This window comes from Cottoperca gobio, chromosome 6 (genome assembly GCF_900634415.1).
Source record: "Cottoperca gobio chromosome 6, fCotGob3.1, whole genome shotgun sequence".
Lineage (NCBI taxonomy): Eukaryota > Metazoa > Chordata > Actinopteri > Perciformes > Bovichtidae > Cottoperca > Cottoperca gobio.
Window position 1 is genome coordinate 19635879 of NC_041360.1, and position 16487 is coordinate 19652365.

A 16487-nucleotide genomic window follows, 5' to 3' on the forward strand; every position below is an offset into this window, starting at 1 on the left:
TGCGCTCATCAATACAAATTAATTTGATGTAATCGTTTTAACCGCTTTTTAATTATTTGATGCTACATCAGCACATTGTACAGCTGACGTTGTTCATGAGCATGAAATTAGCATTCAAATATGTACTGTACCTCGTTAAAGGAAGAGAGAGAAGCTGAGAGAGAATGAATGAGAGGCAGGAGAGGCAATGTGTGTGTGTGTGTGTGTGTCTATGTGTGTGTGTGTGTGTGTGTGTGTGTGTGTGTGTGTGTGTGTGTGTGTGTGTGTGTGTGTGTGTGTGTGTGTGTGGTCTATACATTTTGTAAACTACTTTGCCTTTAATTTAATCACTGCACTTGTGCCTCAGTTTGGCTGGAAAATGTGGTATGCAGGATCTTGGCCAGTTAGGAGCTTAATTTCTCTTTAGCCCTAAGAGCTCTCCTGCAACGTGGAATTTAAAAAACAAAAAAAACAAAACAAAACCCACACTGTCTGTTTATTGGCCACAATGTATGTGTTCACTGCGGTAACCTTTACAAAGAAGCCTGTCAAATAAAAGCCATTGAAAACAGCCAGGGACGAGGCCTAACCTTCGGATAAGGGCTGCCTGTGAGGTGCAGGCTCATTGATAGGCAGTGAATGGCGCACAGAAGCATCTATAAAGCAGACTGTTCCTGCACTTATATTGGCTGAGCAGTGCTCTAGGCCGTTAATATGCCCACTAAATGCACACCTGTGGGCGCGCACAATTAGTTTAAACTAATGGAGGAAAATATGTGCTAATTAGGATGTGTAGCTAATTTATGAAATACAAAATTTAAAATTGTGGATTAATACAATGGATTACTATAATGAAATGACTGAGGACGTGTTGTTTACCATGTTCCGCTATAAATGTGGATGTTTCATAGAGGCAGTAAGCTGTGAGGTGGTGATTAATGGAGAGTTGAAACAGCTTAAAGGGTTTTATGGACTTATATGCAGCCACCTACCCCAGTGTTGTCATGGTGACAATGGTGTACCAAAACGCTGCGGGGATACTGGTGAACTTGCTGGCTGTGGAGCCTTTTTCTGCATAAAACATTACTGTTGCAAAGATAATGATGGCCATGGTGAGGGAGAATAGTAGGAAGCCCAGCTCGGAGGCGCAGCTCTTCAAGGTGTAGCCCAGGATGCGCAGCCCCGCGGAGTGCCGGGAGAACTTGAAAATCCGAAAGACCCGGAAGACTCTCAGGGTGACGAAAGCACCGCTGACCTGGTCATTATCCGTCATGACCAGGCCAATGTAGTAAGGCATGATGGCGACCACGTCAATGACGCTCATCACACTTTTCATGAACTTGTACCGGCTGGGAGCTGCTATCAAACGGAGGAGATACTCAACCGTGAATATCATGACGCATGCAGTGTCTAAACAAAAGAAAGCCAGTGCGTAACGGTCTCCACAGGACAGCTCCTTTGCCCTGCTGGGCAACATCCCACACGGAACTGTCTCCACCACATTGGCCATCACTGATATGGCAATGAAGAAGCCTGTGACATAGTAGAAGACCAGCGCTAAGGTGCTGGTGTGAGGGTTTTCAAAAGCCCGCCACAGGAACTCCCGAGGCGTCAGGTTCACCGGCGTGACGTCATTGCTCATGTCCATCTCCTCGTCGTCTTGAAGCCGCTCTGCGTTTTCGCGCCGCCGGTCCTTGTACTCCTCATAACAGCAGTCCCCAATGATCTCGGGGATTATACCAAAGAAAGCGAGCTCCTCGTCGTACGCGGAAATGCATTCTTGGCGCGGATAGTGTAGTTTCCCTGTGCGGTAAAAATTGAGGATATGTCTAAAGATGTCAGGGTCACGGTCGAAAAAGTACTCGTTTGTCTCCTCGTGGAAAAAGAAGTCTCTCTCAGTGCTCCCCAGCAAAGTGTCCGGGTACCTTTCTAAAGTGGTTCTCCACGTCTGAAACTTGGTCCCACTCACGTTGAGGATGATGAGTCCGTCCTTGCCTTTCTTCTTTTCTTGCGGAGGGATGGGCATCGGGGTGCTCGCCACGGGCATCCATCCTATGGCCGCCGCTCGGGCGAATGGGAGCCATGCCGCTACACCTGCTGCCATGCTGGCCTATAGTGTTTAATACAACCCAGCTCCGGTTAACACAGTGCTATGGTTCAGAGATGAATTGCATCTGCAGGAAGAACAGCAGATAGAGAAACTGGTGGTTAGGCGTCTGGAGCACCTAGGCTTAACAGAATGTGATAAGAAAACACACAAAACCCATTTACTTATACTGACACTGCGCATAGCGCGGTTGAGTATCACTCTCAAGCCTTTCCCCCATTCTAACTATTCCGATATGGAAGCCTACTTTGCGGCAGAATATGAATTGGATTTTGAAAACGTCACCTATCAATAAGCAGAAATGAAAGTAAAAGAAAACCACCCACCTTAGGGAAGGCTGCTCCACGGCGAGTTCAATAAAATAGCTATCCTCGGAATGGAATACTGCAGCCAGACGATAGAGGAAAAACAGTAGAATAACGTCGCATCAACAAGTTAAACAATTCGAGCAGCAGTTTCTCAGCAGAGAGTGGTCAGTCGTCCAGGCGCGATCTTTTCTCTCTCTCTCTCTCTCTCTCTCTCTCTCTCTCTCTCTCTCTCTCTCTCTCTCTCTCTTTCTCGCTCTCTTCTTTTCATCCGCAAGGCAACGCTGCTCAGTTGCATGCGTTTTTCCTCGCGTTGCAGCTACTCCTCAATAAACTCCCATTCCTCTCGTCGACTGCAAGACCACCCTCCCCCCTCCTCACCACCGAGCCCCGACTGTGGAGAGAGGAGAGAAAATCATATGCAGAGAGAGGAGTGGTCCTATCTGCACCCAGAAATTCCTCTGCCGCTTCACTGTTGGGGGACTAATCAATGCGTAATGGTTGTCCAAGGAGGTGGCATCTCCAGAACCTGAAGTTAACGTTTATGTGTGTGTGTTTCCTGCCGCTGCACACCGTGAAAATCTCACAATTTGACTTACTCCAAATGTAAACGAAACAAATCATGGATTATTTTAAATAGCATGGCTGTTTTTTTCTGATGCAGTCGTAATGGATATGGGCTTTCTCTGGCCACATTGATGCACAAAGTCCTTTGAAGATGTCCTCCGTTTTTTCTTTCGATACATCCCTAATAGAGATTAAAACTAATACATCTGATATTACTCAGTTTGGAGAGTTAAGAACGATATCGTTGTTTGTTTTACGAATGAAAACTTACAGGATGCCATGCGCATGGTCTCTCGGCACAATTTATCTAATTAAAGATTTTGGTTTTTTAGTTGTTGTTTTTCTTAAGAGAAATAAATTACGCATTTCAGATCTGCAGCAAATCGTGATCAATATTGTTTCTTGAATTGCATCGTTTTGTGATGCTACTGAACGGAGTTACACATCTTAAAAGGTCAACATCATTGGGATACACTGCTCGACTGACATTTCAAAAACAACCATAATCAATTAAATGTCTCTTGTGTTCCATAACACAAAACTGTTATCTCCAAGGGGATTTGAGACAGCTGCGTCTAATGTGAAGCATGTGTTGCGGCGGGGACTGTATTATGTGGCTTCAGATATAGATATAAGAACATCGAGCACTTTCCCACTGAGCCTTTTACAGATTTCGGTCCGTTTCAAACATTTTTGTTTTTCAGCACCTCGGACAGCTCCAGGGCTTTTAACATCGTTCTCGTGCCCCTGTGTGCTGCAGGTTACAGTTTCCTGGAATGTTTTACACTGTAGTCACTCAGCTGTAGAACTTCTCCAGCTTCGACTAAGCACTTGGGTTCAGTGTCACAGTTAAGTACACACAGCTGCTGAGCTTTTAGAAAATGGTCCTTCTCTTTGACTATTGACCCAGACTCCCACCCCCAACCGAAATGTTGTTTAGATTAATGTTCTTTAAAAACAGAAAAGAATACCAGCTGTTGCACTTATTCAAAGTACTGTAATTTGCAATAAGAGAGAAAGAAGTGGTCCGGAGTCCTGGTCAAGGACAGTTTGACAGTATAAGTGGCTGCTGATGGACGCATAAGAAGTTGCACTAGTCAGACCTGTGGCCTTTTGTTCTCAGATCTTCAGCCAGTACACTCCATTCACATCCAGCCTCTGGTCCCCTCTGGCTCAATGCTGAGTTTTTGTAGGATGAATGCACAGGACTGTCAGAAGTGTCATTAGTGTATGCGGAGCACACTCAGTGTTCAGTTTGAGCAGTCAGGCCCAGGGGCTATGTATTCATCAGGGCATTTAAATATTCCAGCGGTTGCCAAATGGAACCAATCACAGCTGAGCTGGATGCCAGACTAGCTGCAAGCTTGTCAGAGCACAGATAGCCACAGTGTTTTAATTTAAGAGGTAGTCAAAGTGGTTATTTAGTAAATGGTTATTTAGCATTTACATATCCTGTAATTTAAGCAAAGCAATTTCTCGAAAACGTTTTGAATATCTAACTTTGCAATATTTGCCTCAGAAAAAAAATTAGTATGGGTGTGTGATGAAGTGTAAATACATTCGTTCCTCACAGATCTATTTACCTTTGGTTTATAAAATCTCTAAATCCTTATTAGTTCTTTCTAAAAGTGAAACCACAGTTCTACCTTGTTTTCTTTTCACAGTGTTTTGACAGATACATTATTTAGGACTAGCCTTTTTACGTGGTGGTGATCTGTGGTGTGGTGGGATGGTCAGAATGACACCATCCAAGGTGTTGACATGCTTCATGAACACACTCCATTCCAAGAAGCTCCAAGGTCATTTCAGATGATTGGTGTTGACACAGAGCCGTGCAGATGATTTAATTACACCGTCTGTGTGCTTATGGATTTACTTTTTGGATCAAGTAATTAGCATGTGTCCTCAACAAGGTTGAACAAATTATCTGCCATTTTTGTGGTATTTTGCGTGAACAACAGTTCAAAGATTCAAACCGCTGATCTGAATGTACGAGAAATGCACAAATCTCAACAAACATTCAGACATGGTTTAGGCTTCCAGAATTAATAATAACACGTAATCAGGCTCTTGTCCTGTCAAGTCAGATAGTGCCTGCTCACATTTTGAACTTGTACCACTGAAGTGCTGCTGAAGCCTCTGGGATTAGGTTGTGTAACAGGATACATTTTGTAAACAGGTCCTTAAGTGTGCTCAGTTTTGTAACTCAAAGGCACGCACCCAAAACAAACACACGCAAACTGTCTGATAAACCTTCAGACTTTCATGTACGCTCTCTCACACACACACACACACACACACACACACACACACACACACACACACACACACACACACACACACACACACACACACACACACACCCACACAGCCATCTTGTTTTAATTTGATTCATTGACAGTAACAGTGTGTGCACTGTAGTACACTGGTTCAGCCCACAGTGCTGCATGTTTTCTGTATTCTATATTTAGTCAGGTCCAGCTCAGTGATTGAGATGATTAAACAGATGAGTCTCCTTCACTGGAGACGTGCCAGGGCTCGTTAAGAAAGAAGGGGCAGCCGCCATTTGATTCGGATCATCAATAAAGAAACTCAAAACATTTGAAACTATTGAAGCAAACTTGTAAAACTCAAGCCAGAAATAACAAGTGAGCAGAACAAATCATATATAGTACAAATGCTTCAATGCCTACAACGCCTTTAAAGACAATCATATAGGCTCTGCTCTGTACTGTACTGTGATAGAAGTCTAGTTTAACCTCATAATAAACTTTATTTTTATGGCGCTTTTCAACTAGATTCAAAGCTCATGACAAGCGATAAAAGGCTAATAAATAAAGAGCCGATAGGATGAGCAGTAAAAATCCCAGAAAGGCAGGAAAAGGTTAGAGATGAATAAAACAGGAAAATTACACATAGTACCCTATTTCAGTCCTGGGAACACCCTGGCATGTTTTATGACATGCTTCCGATGAAGTTCTGAATCGTCCTCATGACCTCTGGGCAAGATGACATGTTGATATCCTCAGGTGAAGCCCACAGCCACACAGCTCATCTCCCACAACGTCATCTCACTCAGCTGCCTCTGCTTTGCCTCGGCTCTAATGAGTTATTGACCCCCCCGCGGATGTGTAAGACACAGTTGGTCTTCTTGGTTCTTTATTACAAATAGCAGCTGGTGTGTTTGTGTTTCTGCATCTCTCTGTCCATGTGTGTGCGTGTGGACACAAGCATGTATTCATGTGTGAAGTCATTTATTTGTGTGTGTGTGTGTGTGAGCTATATACTGCACGGAAGGGAGTTGCCGGGAGTGGGAGGCTGATGTTTAAGGACTGTGTGACTACTTTTATCCCTGTCAGAACTGCTGGTATAATCTGTTATTAAACAACTTATTCTTGTCAAAATGCTTTTAATGCTACCTGTGTTTTTTTTTTTTACTTTAAAATAGGGCTGTTTAATATGTCAATATATTCATATTGTGACATGAGACTAGATATCGTCTTAGATTTTGGATATCATAATAATCATAATCATAATAAAAGTGTCTTTTCCTGTTTTTAAAGGATGCATTACAGTGTAATGATATCATTTTCTGAATTTACCAAACTGTTCCATGATTTGCCTTTACCCATTTAGTCATTATCAACATTACTTATGATTATTTATCAAACATCTCATTGTGTTATCATTTTGTGAAAGCAGCTACAATTTTGTTGCAATATCAACAATGATGAAAAAAGAAAGTGTATTTTATTTTCTACATATCGCCCAGCCCGTCATTAAAAGAAATGTGTAACTTAGAGACAACCAAATATGTTAACGCATATGTTACTGGCACTATTACAGGCTTACAGAGACACAACATTACTGTTTGAATATGGTCTTACTCATTAAATCATTCTATCATTTATATACAGCACCTCCTGGATAGGAAACAATGAAATCCACCCACGAGCGACTTTTTAATTGTTTTTTACCTAGCTCCTTCTCACTGTGTCTATAGGGAAAGTAGCTCTTGTCATCTGGTGAAGAGGTGTAGAAGGGATTAGAACAGAAAGGGAGGTGTCTGTCACTGTGAGTGCTTGTGCCTATAGGTAAAGTACATACACTGCAGCATGTGTCTGGGGCTTTGAGAACTCCTCGAGTACAGTACATCACTGCAGGATCAGCCGCGAGTCCCTTAACTGCCACTGCACACAGGCACATCGGCTGGAAAATGTAAAGTGCGGCCATGAAACTAAGCTGAACCATGCTTTTCCTCACCTTGCCTTGTCAGTTCAACCTTGTACTAATTCCTTTGGCCTTGTAGCAGTGCAGGAAAATAGAGATGTACGTTTATGTCATGGTGTGTAATTAAAAAGCTCATGACTGCATGGTGCCCGACCGGCAAACCCTCATTGAAATAGTAATTATTTTCCAAGGACATTGTATTGTTTACTCACCTCATCTGTTGAACACAATCCCCACTGTAAAGGTGATGAGCAGATGCTATGTGAACTTCTGAACACGAGGCTTTTAACAGGTTCACACTGTCAGTGCAGCAGCCCCAACTGCGACAAGTGTTGAAACCTTTATGTTCCAGATGCTTGAGTGCACTGAAGTGATGGCTAAGAGAAGACAGGCATGAGCTGTAAAGTTCAGCTCAGGACCGGAACAGACATTAATCAGCACATTCAGAGATCATTACCCATCATTGGTGCGCATAGATCTGTACGACTGTTAGGTTGCAGCACACAGGATCGCATCCAAGATGAAAAAGAATTTGATCTAATCTGCTTCAGCACTGAAATCATATTTGTTTGGCAGATGTGAGGTCCCATTTTGTTGGATCTTGTTCAGAATTTCATTACCATTTCAGCTGATTGATACTTAAATGTCACTGGATTTAATACAGTTGGCTCAGATTCAATCTATTGTTTTAAATTTGCTTTCTGTTAAATTGTAAAGTGCCCACAGTTTCAGGACACAAACTTCTCTCTAATCCCTAAAGATGTATTATACTTGTTTTAACATATTATGCAACTTTTCAGGTTCATTTTTGTATTTTGGCTAAAAGCTTCTAAACTAAGATCTTCACACTGCACATGTTACAGCAGGAATCTGGAAAAGATTAACAACACCCTCAACCATGATTACAGGTTTCCCTTTATTTTTGCTCCGCTAAATAATGTCATTTATATCTTTTTTTAGTTCGCTCAGTATGTTTGCATAAACTCTGTGAAGGTAAACATACACTCTGTTTTACTTTTGTCTTTACTGGTACATTTGTGATAAAGACCAAGCTGAGAGCAGAGCGCAGTGAAGAAGAAAACAATGCTTGTGAGGAGATTCAGAGCTAGCTTTTTAGCATGTAGCTACATGTAGCAGAGTATTTATGTAAACGGTGACTCTCAGGCTGTGACGGTGAAAAAAAACAAGATGTGAAACAGTAGCCAGGTAATTTTGTTCGGTAGAAATACACCTACACATTTCACTTTGAGTGTATGTTGTGACAAAAGCTTGTAAACTCAGTTTAAGGTACAAATCAATGGGCCATCAAATAACAACCGAGAGAGACTCAGTGTCTGGGGCTGCTGACAGTAATTCAATATATAGGTTACACTGGAAGCAGAAGTTCCCCGTACTACACTGGCCTGAGTAATTAGCGACTCGATGCTAACGCTAACCAAAGCTACACAACTTGGCAGGCAAAGAATCACAGTTTTTTTAATCGTATGTACTTATGTACCACAGGAGCAGGTGGGGGCCTTCATGTAAACAAAGCCAGCTGAGCTAACGTTTCACACAAGGATGCATGAAAACACAGTTACTCACATCCAACCTTCCTACCTACTACTGTTGTTATTTAACTGGCTTCAAATGTATGAGGCTTGGCACTCACACAGTCTCTCAATAGCCTACATTATATATTACAACATTTCTCCTGTCTGTGCGACAATCCAAGCTAGCCTCTGCTAAACCGCATTAGACAACATGTTCACTTAACAGGCAAACAGTCGGCTAAATAAACAGTTAAACAGCATAGAAATGGCAAAACCCACAGTTTCCAAGTTTGAAGTTTGGTCGCCAGTAGGCGTACAGATCCATCCTGACTGAGCTTCAGTTTTTGAAGTGAATGTTTTGTTGCTCTGTACTCACCCTCGTTGACAAAAAGCTTTCCTGTTGCTGTGAGGACATCTCAGTCAAAATTCTAAATACGAATCAGGAAATCAGGAAAGGAGACAAATCGGATTCACTAGTTTCTGCACAGGTTTTCTAATAGATGGAGCAGGAGAAAAGGAGTCTTTTCCAAAGACTTTGGGCCGTGTCTAGACACAACGGGGACACATGTTTATGTGTAAAATGTATTTATGTGACCTTTCAGGCATTCTGCTCTTTCCAGAGGGACTGTCACTGAATGCCTCGCTAGGATAAGCTTTAATTCCTAGATCATCATCACCATCATTACAAGCAACCAACAGTGAGACAAAGGGTCAGGAGGGGACCGGACTTGATGGCAGGGTTTGTTGTATGGGCAGAGACAGTGTGGGCTTCTCCTGACGTCATTTGTCGGAACTTGGCATTGGCTGGTCTGACCAGTGACATTTGCTTTCCCACCATGTGGCCCCTGTACTTTGAGGCCAGATGGCAGATGATGCCTCCAAAGCGGACGACACACAAACACTACACACACACATACACACACACACACACACACACACACACACACACACACACACACACACACACACACACACACACACACACGCACACACACAGACATTTACATAAGCACACACACACACTGCTCACAATCAAGTTTCCCTTCACTCAGCAGAGAGAGGGGCAAAGCAACAGATCGATTTGTCACCCAAAATAATTTATAAAGTCCTGATAGAATGCCAGAAAGTAAACTTAGGGAAAAGTGGATCTATTATGATTGGAGCCGGGTAGATCGATGCTTTCTTCTCTCTGTGAGGCTCAGCTTGTTTGTTCAGGGTGAAATATCATCATGAAGGCACAGCACAGAGCACTTCCACCTCCCCCTTATCTGGACTGCAGACTTTGTTTCTCTTCTGCTCTCTGTCTTGAGTCCCTTCCTTTATTTTGCTTTTGTTCCTTAGTCCCAAATGAAGGAACTGACAGTCATCTGTGAATACTATTCCGTCTACAACTGAGATTTGTCATTGAACCAGATATCTTGTGGTGTTGTCCAGAGGCCTGGGGAGACAAGGGTTGAAAAGAAAACTGAACACATAGGAGGAGGCAAATCAATTTATTCCCTTTGAAAGTTTTATCAATCATGAGCATCGCAGCTTGGAGGAAGACTAAATGAAGGAGGGCTTTCTCTAAATACATCATATCAGTAAACTGTGATAAGCATCAGCACTTTAATCTGAAGCGTCTTTGAGCTGCTTTGTAAAATTGTTTTTTTGCTTTACTGGAAAGCACACAAACCACAGAGTCACAGGAAATGATATGGACAGAGAGGCGATGACAGGGAATACACATGGTGATCAATCCATAAGAAAGCCCAGTGCAAGCTGTTTCTCTTTGCATATTTCATTATTTCCACATTCACTTTCCACTGCTTTTGTTGTGTAACTCACCAGACTATAAATGAACAATTATTTTCTGTGGGGAACTGTGCCCAAGCAATCCCGAATTTCACCAAATGAATGCACACGGCATCACATAGGGGGCTGCCACAAGTGACAGTTAAAGGAATAGTTTGACATAATGGGAAATACGCTTTCTTGCAGAGAATTAAGTGAGAAGATCAATTTCACTCTCATGTCTGTCTAAGACTACAGCCAGCACTTGTTTAGTTTAGCTTAGCTTAGCTTAGCTTAGCTTAGCATAAAGACTGGACACAGTTAGCCTGGCTCCATCCGATGCCTACCAGCATCTGTAAAGCTTATTAATAAACACATTATATCTGTTTGTTTAAGCCGTACTTAACTGATGTGTTAGACAAAGATCATGTAGCGGACTATTTATTGACTGCGAGCAACAACTTCCTGTAATCGCCGCAGGTTGCCTGGCAACTGCTCAGCGCAAATAAATAGTTTGACATAAAGTCCTTTTCATTTCCCTCCCCAGAATTGTCGTTGTAATAATTCTGTTTTTGTAAGGAGTTAACAAATGAGGTATACGGTGTTATTTTGTGAACTGCACAGGTGCTGGTAGACAGATTTTGGACAGAGCCATGCTAGCTGTTTCCCTCTGTGTACAGTCTTTGTGCTAAGCTAAGCTAATCAGCTGATGGCAGTAGCTTCATATTAAATGGAAAGAAATGAGAGAGGTATTACTCTTCTCATCTAACTCTCTCAAGTATTTCCCAAAATGTCAAACTATGCCTTTTAAATTGATTGAGGTTTTAGAATGACATCAAACCGCTTTTTTCAGAGTAGCTTAAAATGACGAAATCTTGCAATCAGCACCTTTAGCGATGAGAGTGTGCAGTGAAGAGGCCAGTGTAGATAGGCTATGTGTCATAAACGCAATTGAAATTCCATTAAGCACATGATTGTCTAACCCTTTAAAGAAAATCTTTACATGGAACAGCTTGATACAAAGATAATGATGTATTTCAGTCTTACAGAATGAGCAATATAGCAAATGAACGGGTGAGCTGCAATGAATAACGAGATAACCTGCCTATTAAAGATAAAAGGGAGGTGTTGAGGTCATCAGCTCCAAAGCAGCTGCTATTGCATTGCAGTTGAATTTAAGAGGGGGTGGACCGTCCTTTGAGAGTTTTGTAATTCATCAAAGTCCCCCTTTAAACTCAACTATTTTACGTTCAATTGTATCTGCTCGTCTCCCACGTGCAAAGCCCTTGTGTGATGTGAACCCATATCTTAATTACTCTCAGATCACTGATACCCCCCCACACACACTCCCGGTATCTCTTGAGGAGACAGAAAATCATTTTACAGCTGAGCAGATAAGTCCCCGTGCTCCCTTTAATAGCCCCCCTAGCCAAAGCACATCTGACAGTGTTGTAATGACAGACAGGCAGCAAAGGGGCTTGTTCCGATAATTCCTCGGCTACATACTAGTAATGAGCCCCCCACACCCGTGATGGATTTCAAATTGAGCCCCTGCAAAAATATTATAATTTTAAAGGAGACATACATCGTTAATACGTTATTAATGGCAATGGCTACTGGAACTGGCCTGCTGCTGTAGAAGCTTTTCAAGTTGAGTGAAGGATCATTATCGAACGTATGTTTGGGCATGAATATGTGCATTTGTGAGCATTTACTGAAGATGTGTCCTGCTTTATTACTGACCTATACTAAGGCCACTAATTACTGAGTCTAATTTGATGCCATGTACTTCTTAACGCAACATTTGATCGTATTCGGTTGCCTGCAAGAGAACAGTAGAGTTACACTCTGCAGATCAGTTACCCAAAGCATTCAAGATGTCATGTGGCTGATTTTCTCTTGCTCTCTGTTCTTTGGTTCTGCTGCTGTGATTTAGTCAATTCCCTTTAAAATGATCAGATGAACGCTGGTAAAACTTAATGTATGTTTCATGGGTAATTAAAGAATTGTGCAGCCGTAGGAGGGCTGCGGTGGCTGTGAGAGTGATTGCAAAGGTATGTTTTTAAGCTGTCAGAATTGGACTCACAGTACTCACTAAAGGGCCTGTAGCACATACAAGCTTTAGAATGACACAATACTTTTCATATTTTGATGCAAAAACAATTATAAATCCTTCATTCTATAAATAAACCTGCCACATTAAAGTGCAATATTTTTAAAATGGTGAGCCAGGGGTTCTTTATTTGCAAAGGGAAACAAATGCCAGATGGCAATGCTGGGGCTTTGAGCGTAGCTCAGGGGCTACACTGACATCACAAGCTTGTGGTTAAATTAAACAAGAGACTGAAATAAACACAAGGTGAACAACCCAAACTGAACTGCTGGATATTAAATAGATTTGGACTTTTTGATCTGCCTGAGCACACACAGCTGCATAAAAGCACTTCTATTTCATTGTGCCTTGGTGTGCCTTCTGTCTGAAATATAGTAGTAAACCACATTTTATTCCAATTTGAGATTGCCATCACAGTTGGGCTTACCACCATGAGTATAAACATTGTTAGAGCAACTATTACTGCATAAAGCAACACAAATATTCACCTGCAGTAGTTTGGCATTTCCCACCGGCGGATGAATCAGCATGCCGTTGTCTAATCACCTGCTTTCACTCTTTCAGCTTGTTACCGGCTAATCATACCCATTTAAATGGCTCAAATGTGTAATTACTGCAGTCAAGCAGTCCCAGGCCTAACAGGTCAGCTTACTTAGAGGACTGAGCCCATTATAGAGATGTTAAGTTATGATCACAGCTGTAGGCCAGCTGTAGTAATACAACCCCGGGGAACAAATGCCAGCCCTTCTCATTGGCAAAATAAAGTGTTTGTTTAACATAGAATCAGGTGTGTATAGTGTGTTCGATTAGCATAAATGACCATAACTCATTTGTGGCTCATTAGGGGCTACTGTTTTCCAATCAGAACATTTCAGTGAAACTCAGCATGCTCTAATGATGAAAACAATGACTTTGTGTTCCTACATAAAAGGTCTAATTGTGTTGGCGAAAGCTAATGATGGTCACGATGGAGCAAAAGTCATACAGTTAATTGTTAGTGTTTTTAGTTTTTCCAAGGCTGAGCAACGTAAAACAAGGGGGGGGGGAGGGGGAGCAGAGGCACGTCTTGGGAAGTGTCTGTACTTACCGTACAAAAAGGTTCTTATTTAGGATGCGGAGAGTGCAGTGACACTCAGAGGATTAGCCGCAGCGTTTTCCATAAAGCAAAAGCGCTCTGAGGACACCTTCAAGTCTTTCTCACTTTCCCTTTAACTCTCTGATTTTTCCTCTCACTTTTCTTTTACTCCATCACCAGACTCCCAGGAGGTGAAACAAATCAGAAGACAGGAAGAGGGTGAACATAAATTCACTAGGTGTTTCACGAAGATGTGTGTGTGTGTGTGTGTGTGTGTGTGTGTGTGTGTGTGTGTGCGTGTGTGTGTGTGTGTGTGTGTGTGCGTGTGTGTGTGTGTGTGTGTGTGTGTGTGTGTGTGTGTGTGTGTGTGCTTAATGCATGGATGTGGGAATAATACAGACATCTGGGGATGTCATGGTTCCTGCAGGCTATAAACACATGTTAAAAAAGCAGTGCGGATCCGCAGCTGGATTGAACCAGTATTATGGCTGGTTTATGGACTGTGCCCATCCAATCAGAGCTCTAATTAAGCAGGCGCAGTGTGGGAATGGTGAGAGCACAGCATCTAATAGCTCTCAACATTATTTTTTTCTTGTTTACTAGAGCCAAAAGACTTTGCACTGTGTGACTGCAGCAGCGCCATGTTGACACGGCTGTTTTATTATGAGCAAATACAGCTTTTTCCTGCGCCTTCTCTGCTTAAAAGAGTCTCTGTGAGGAGAACCCAGGAGGCTGTACATTTCTATTTCATTTCCATTTGAAAAACAGTGCAGTGGAAATGACAAATGTCTATTGAGGAGCCTTCTGGGCTGTAATGTAAATAACAGAAATTAATCATCTTCTCCAAAGAGGGAGAAACACGCCTCACAATAACAACAAAGGTCACAAATCCGGCCTACGTCTTCCAAACAAGAAATGACAGACTTCTCACACTAATATCAGACTGTGTGGTCGTGTGTGTTTTGCGTGTGTGCGTGTTTACCGTTTTCATGCTTGTGTATATGAGTGTGTGCAAGCATTTCTCCGTGAGTGCTTTCTGAATCTCTTCCTTTGAATTGCTTTGGTTTACTTGTGTTGCGAGTGTGAGGTTGTGCACGTGCATCTGCATCCACAGTGAATATGTGCATGCTCGCCTTTATTGTCTCTTTGAGTGAGTGTTTGGTCGCAGATTCGCAGGATACCTTTTTCTCTGAGGCTGAACCATCTACTTTTAGCTGACAGCAAATAGTTGAGCAGAACCAATTTAATCTTGTTTTTCAGCCCAGGATGACATACGGAAGAATAAAGCAGTGAAGCTTGTCCTAACTCTCCTGGTGGAGGCAGTCACTACGGGCAGTCGTACACTGAAGAATAGATGGTAATTGCAATGTGTTGATTTGAACTTTATAGGCATCATGGGAAGCTATGGCAACTCTGTGGTATTACCATACACCGGGCAGAGACAACCTTCTCATAGCTTGTCTAACAGCTTCCAGGGAAACTAATTTGCAGCTCGAGAAAATAGTACCTGGCAGATCGATTCACCAGTTGTACCTACAATTAATGGACGATTCTCTCTTATGGGGGGAAAAAAAAAGGAATCCTCTGGGGAGCTTTAGAGCATAGAAGAAAGGGAGCAAAAATGTTGCTCTCCCACATCTCATAAATGTCACAATTAAAACCAACCACAAGCTCTGTGTACATTACAATGCCTCTCAGGGGACAGCTTGACATTTGGACAATCATGTCGAGTTTCTCATCACGGTAAAAGTTGGATTTTATGTACCCTGAAGAGCTTGCGCATTGCAGCATTATTGGACTCATTTGGAGAGAAGGAGGTAATTGCATTGGAAATAAAGCACAGCAGAATGTTGCACATATATTCATAGCAGCAAGAGCCACTAAAATAGTCTTTTTCAATGACGGCGATCTATACATAGAGCTGGTCTGAGCTGAAGTGTTGCTGGTGTGCAGCACACACCAGCTGTCAGTGTGAGGAAAGAAGAAAATAGCTTTCATCACGGAGGGGGGAGGACTATCGGGCCACGGGAGGCAGAGACTGAATCAGTCATACATTTTCAAATAAATACACATGGGTAAACTACGATTTGACTGCAGGAATCTAGAGTGGTACGTAACGTAACGTAACCGAACTGCTCATCCTCCCCAGAGAATTTGCAGATGAGCAAAGTAAAGCTACAAACAAGAAATCCTTTCGGTTCTCAGAATTCTGCACAGCCCAAACCAGATAAGCAGTAGTTTTGCACCAAGTAGTCGACGAAAATTTAAAGGAAAGGCCTCCCGATTGTTTTACATAAGATCAGGGTGGATGTAACTGAACTACTGTTGACTCTATCTAGACTCCCTCCATTTCTGAAAGGCTGAAACCGGGTAGCTTAATCGTTGCCCTGTTGCTTATGTTTTTGTTGATGGACAAAATTATGGGATTTGACTAAGAGGATTAAAATGACAGCAGTTAATGAGACACAGCTGGGACTGGATCACAACAGACAAAATTGTATCCCCCGTTGGAGTTACAAATCCATAAACACATAAACAGACAACGCATGCACACATGGGCATTCACATCAGCACACAAGCACATATGTTCCGTCTCTCTCTCTCTCATTTCTTCTCTCTAACACATCTAGAGGCCAGAAAACAGGCTGCCACTCACTTATATACTGTATATAATGCTTATTACACAGGATTTATTATCCCATTCGAATGAACCAGATTAATGTACGTCTTTTTTCCACTGGATTTGAAGTATTTAGGGTAACAGGACACACTGGGAATAATAGCATAATTGTAAGCTCTCCCGAAA

General features: G+C 42.2%; 1 protein-coding gene across 2 annotated transcripts in view; it reads right to left on the reverse strand.

The window, feature by feature from the left end:
* kcnd2 (potassium voltage-gated channel, Shal-related subfamily, member 2) overlaps positions 1-2790 on the reverse strand; it is a 30586-nt gene extending 27796 nt beyond the window's left edge. For both annotated transcript variants that reach the window (XM_029434895.1, XM_029434894.1), the window contains exons 1-2: positions 2413-2790; positions 972-2153 (exon numbers count right to left, since the gene is read on the reverse strand). In XM_029434895.1, the coding sequence (XP_029290755.1) occupies positions 972-2083 (1112 nt within the window). In that variant the 5' untranslated portion in view covers positions 2084-2153; positions 2413-2790. The remainder of the gene's footprint in view (positions 1-971; positions 2154-2412) is intronic.
* Between the last annotated feature and the right edge of the window lie 13697 nt (positions 2791-16487).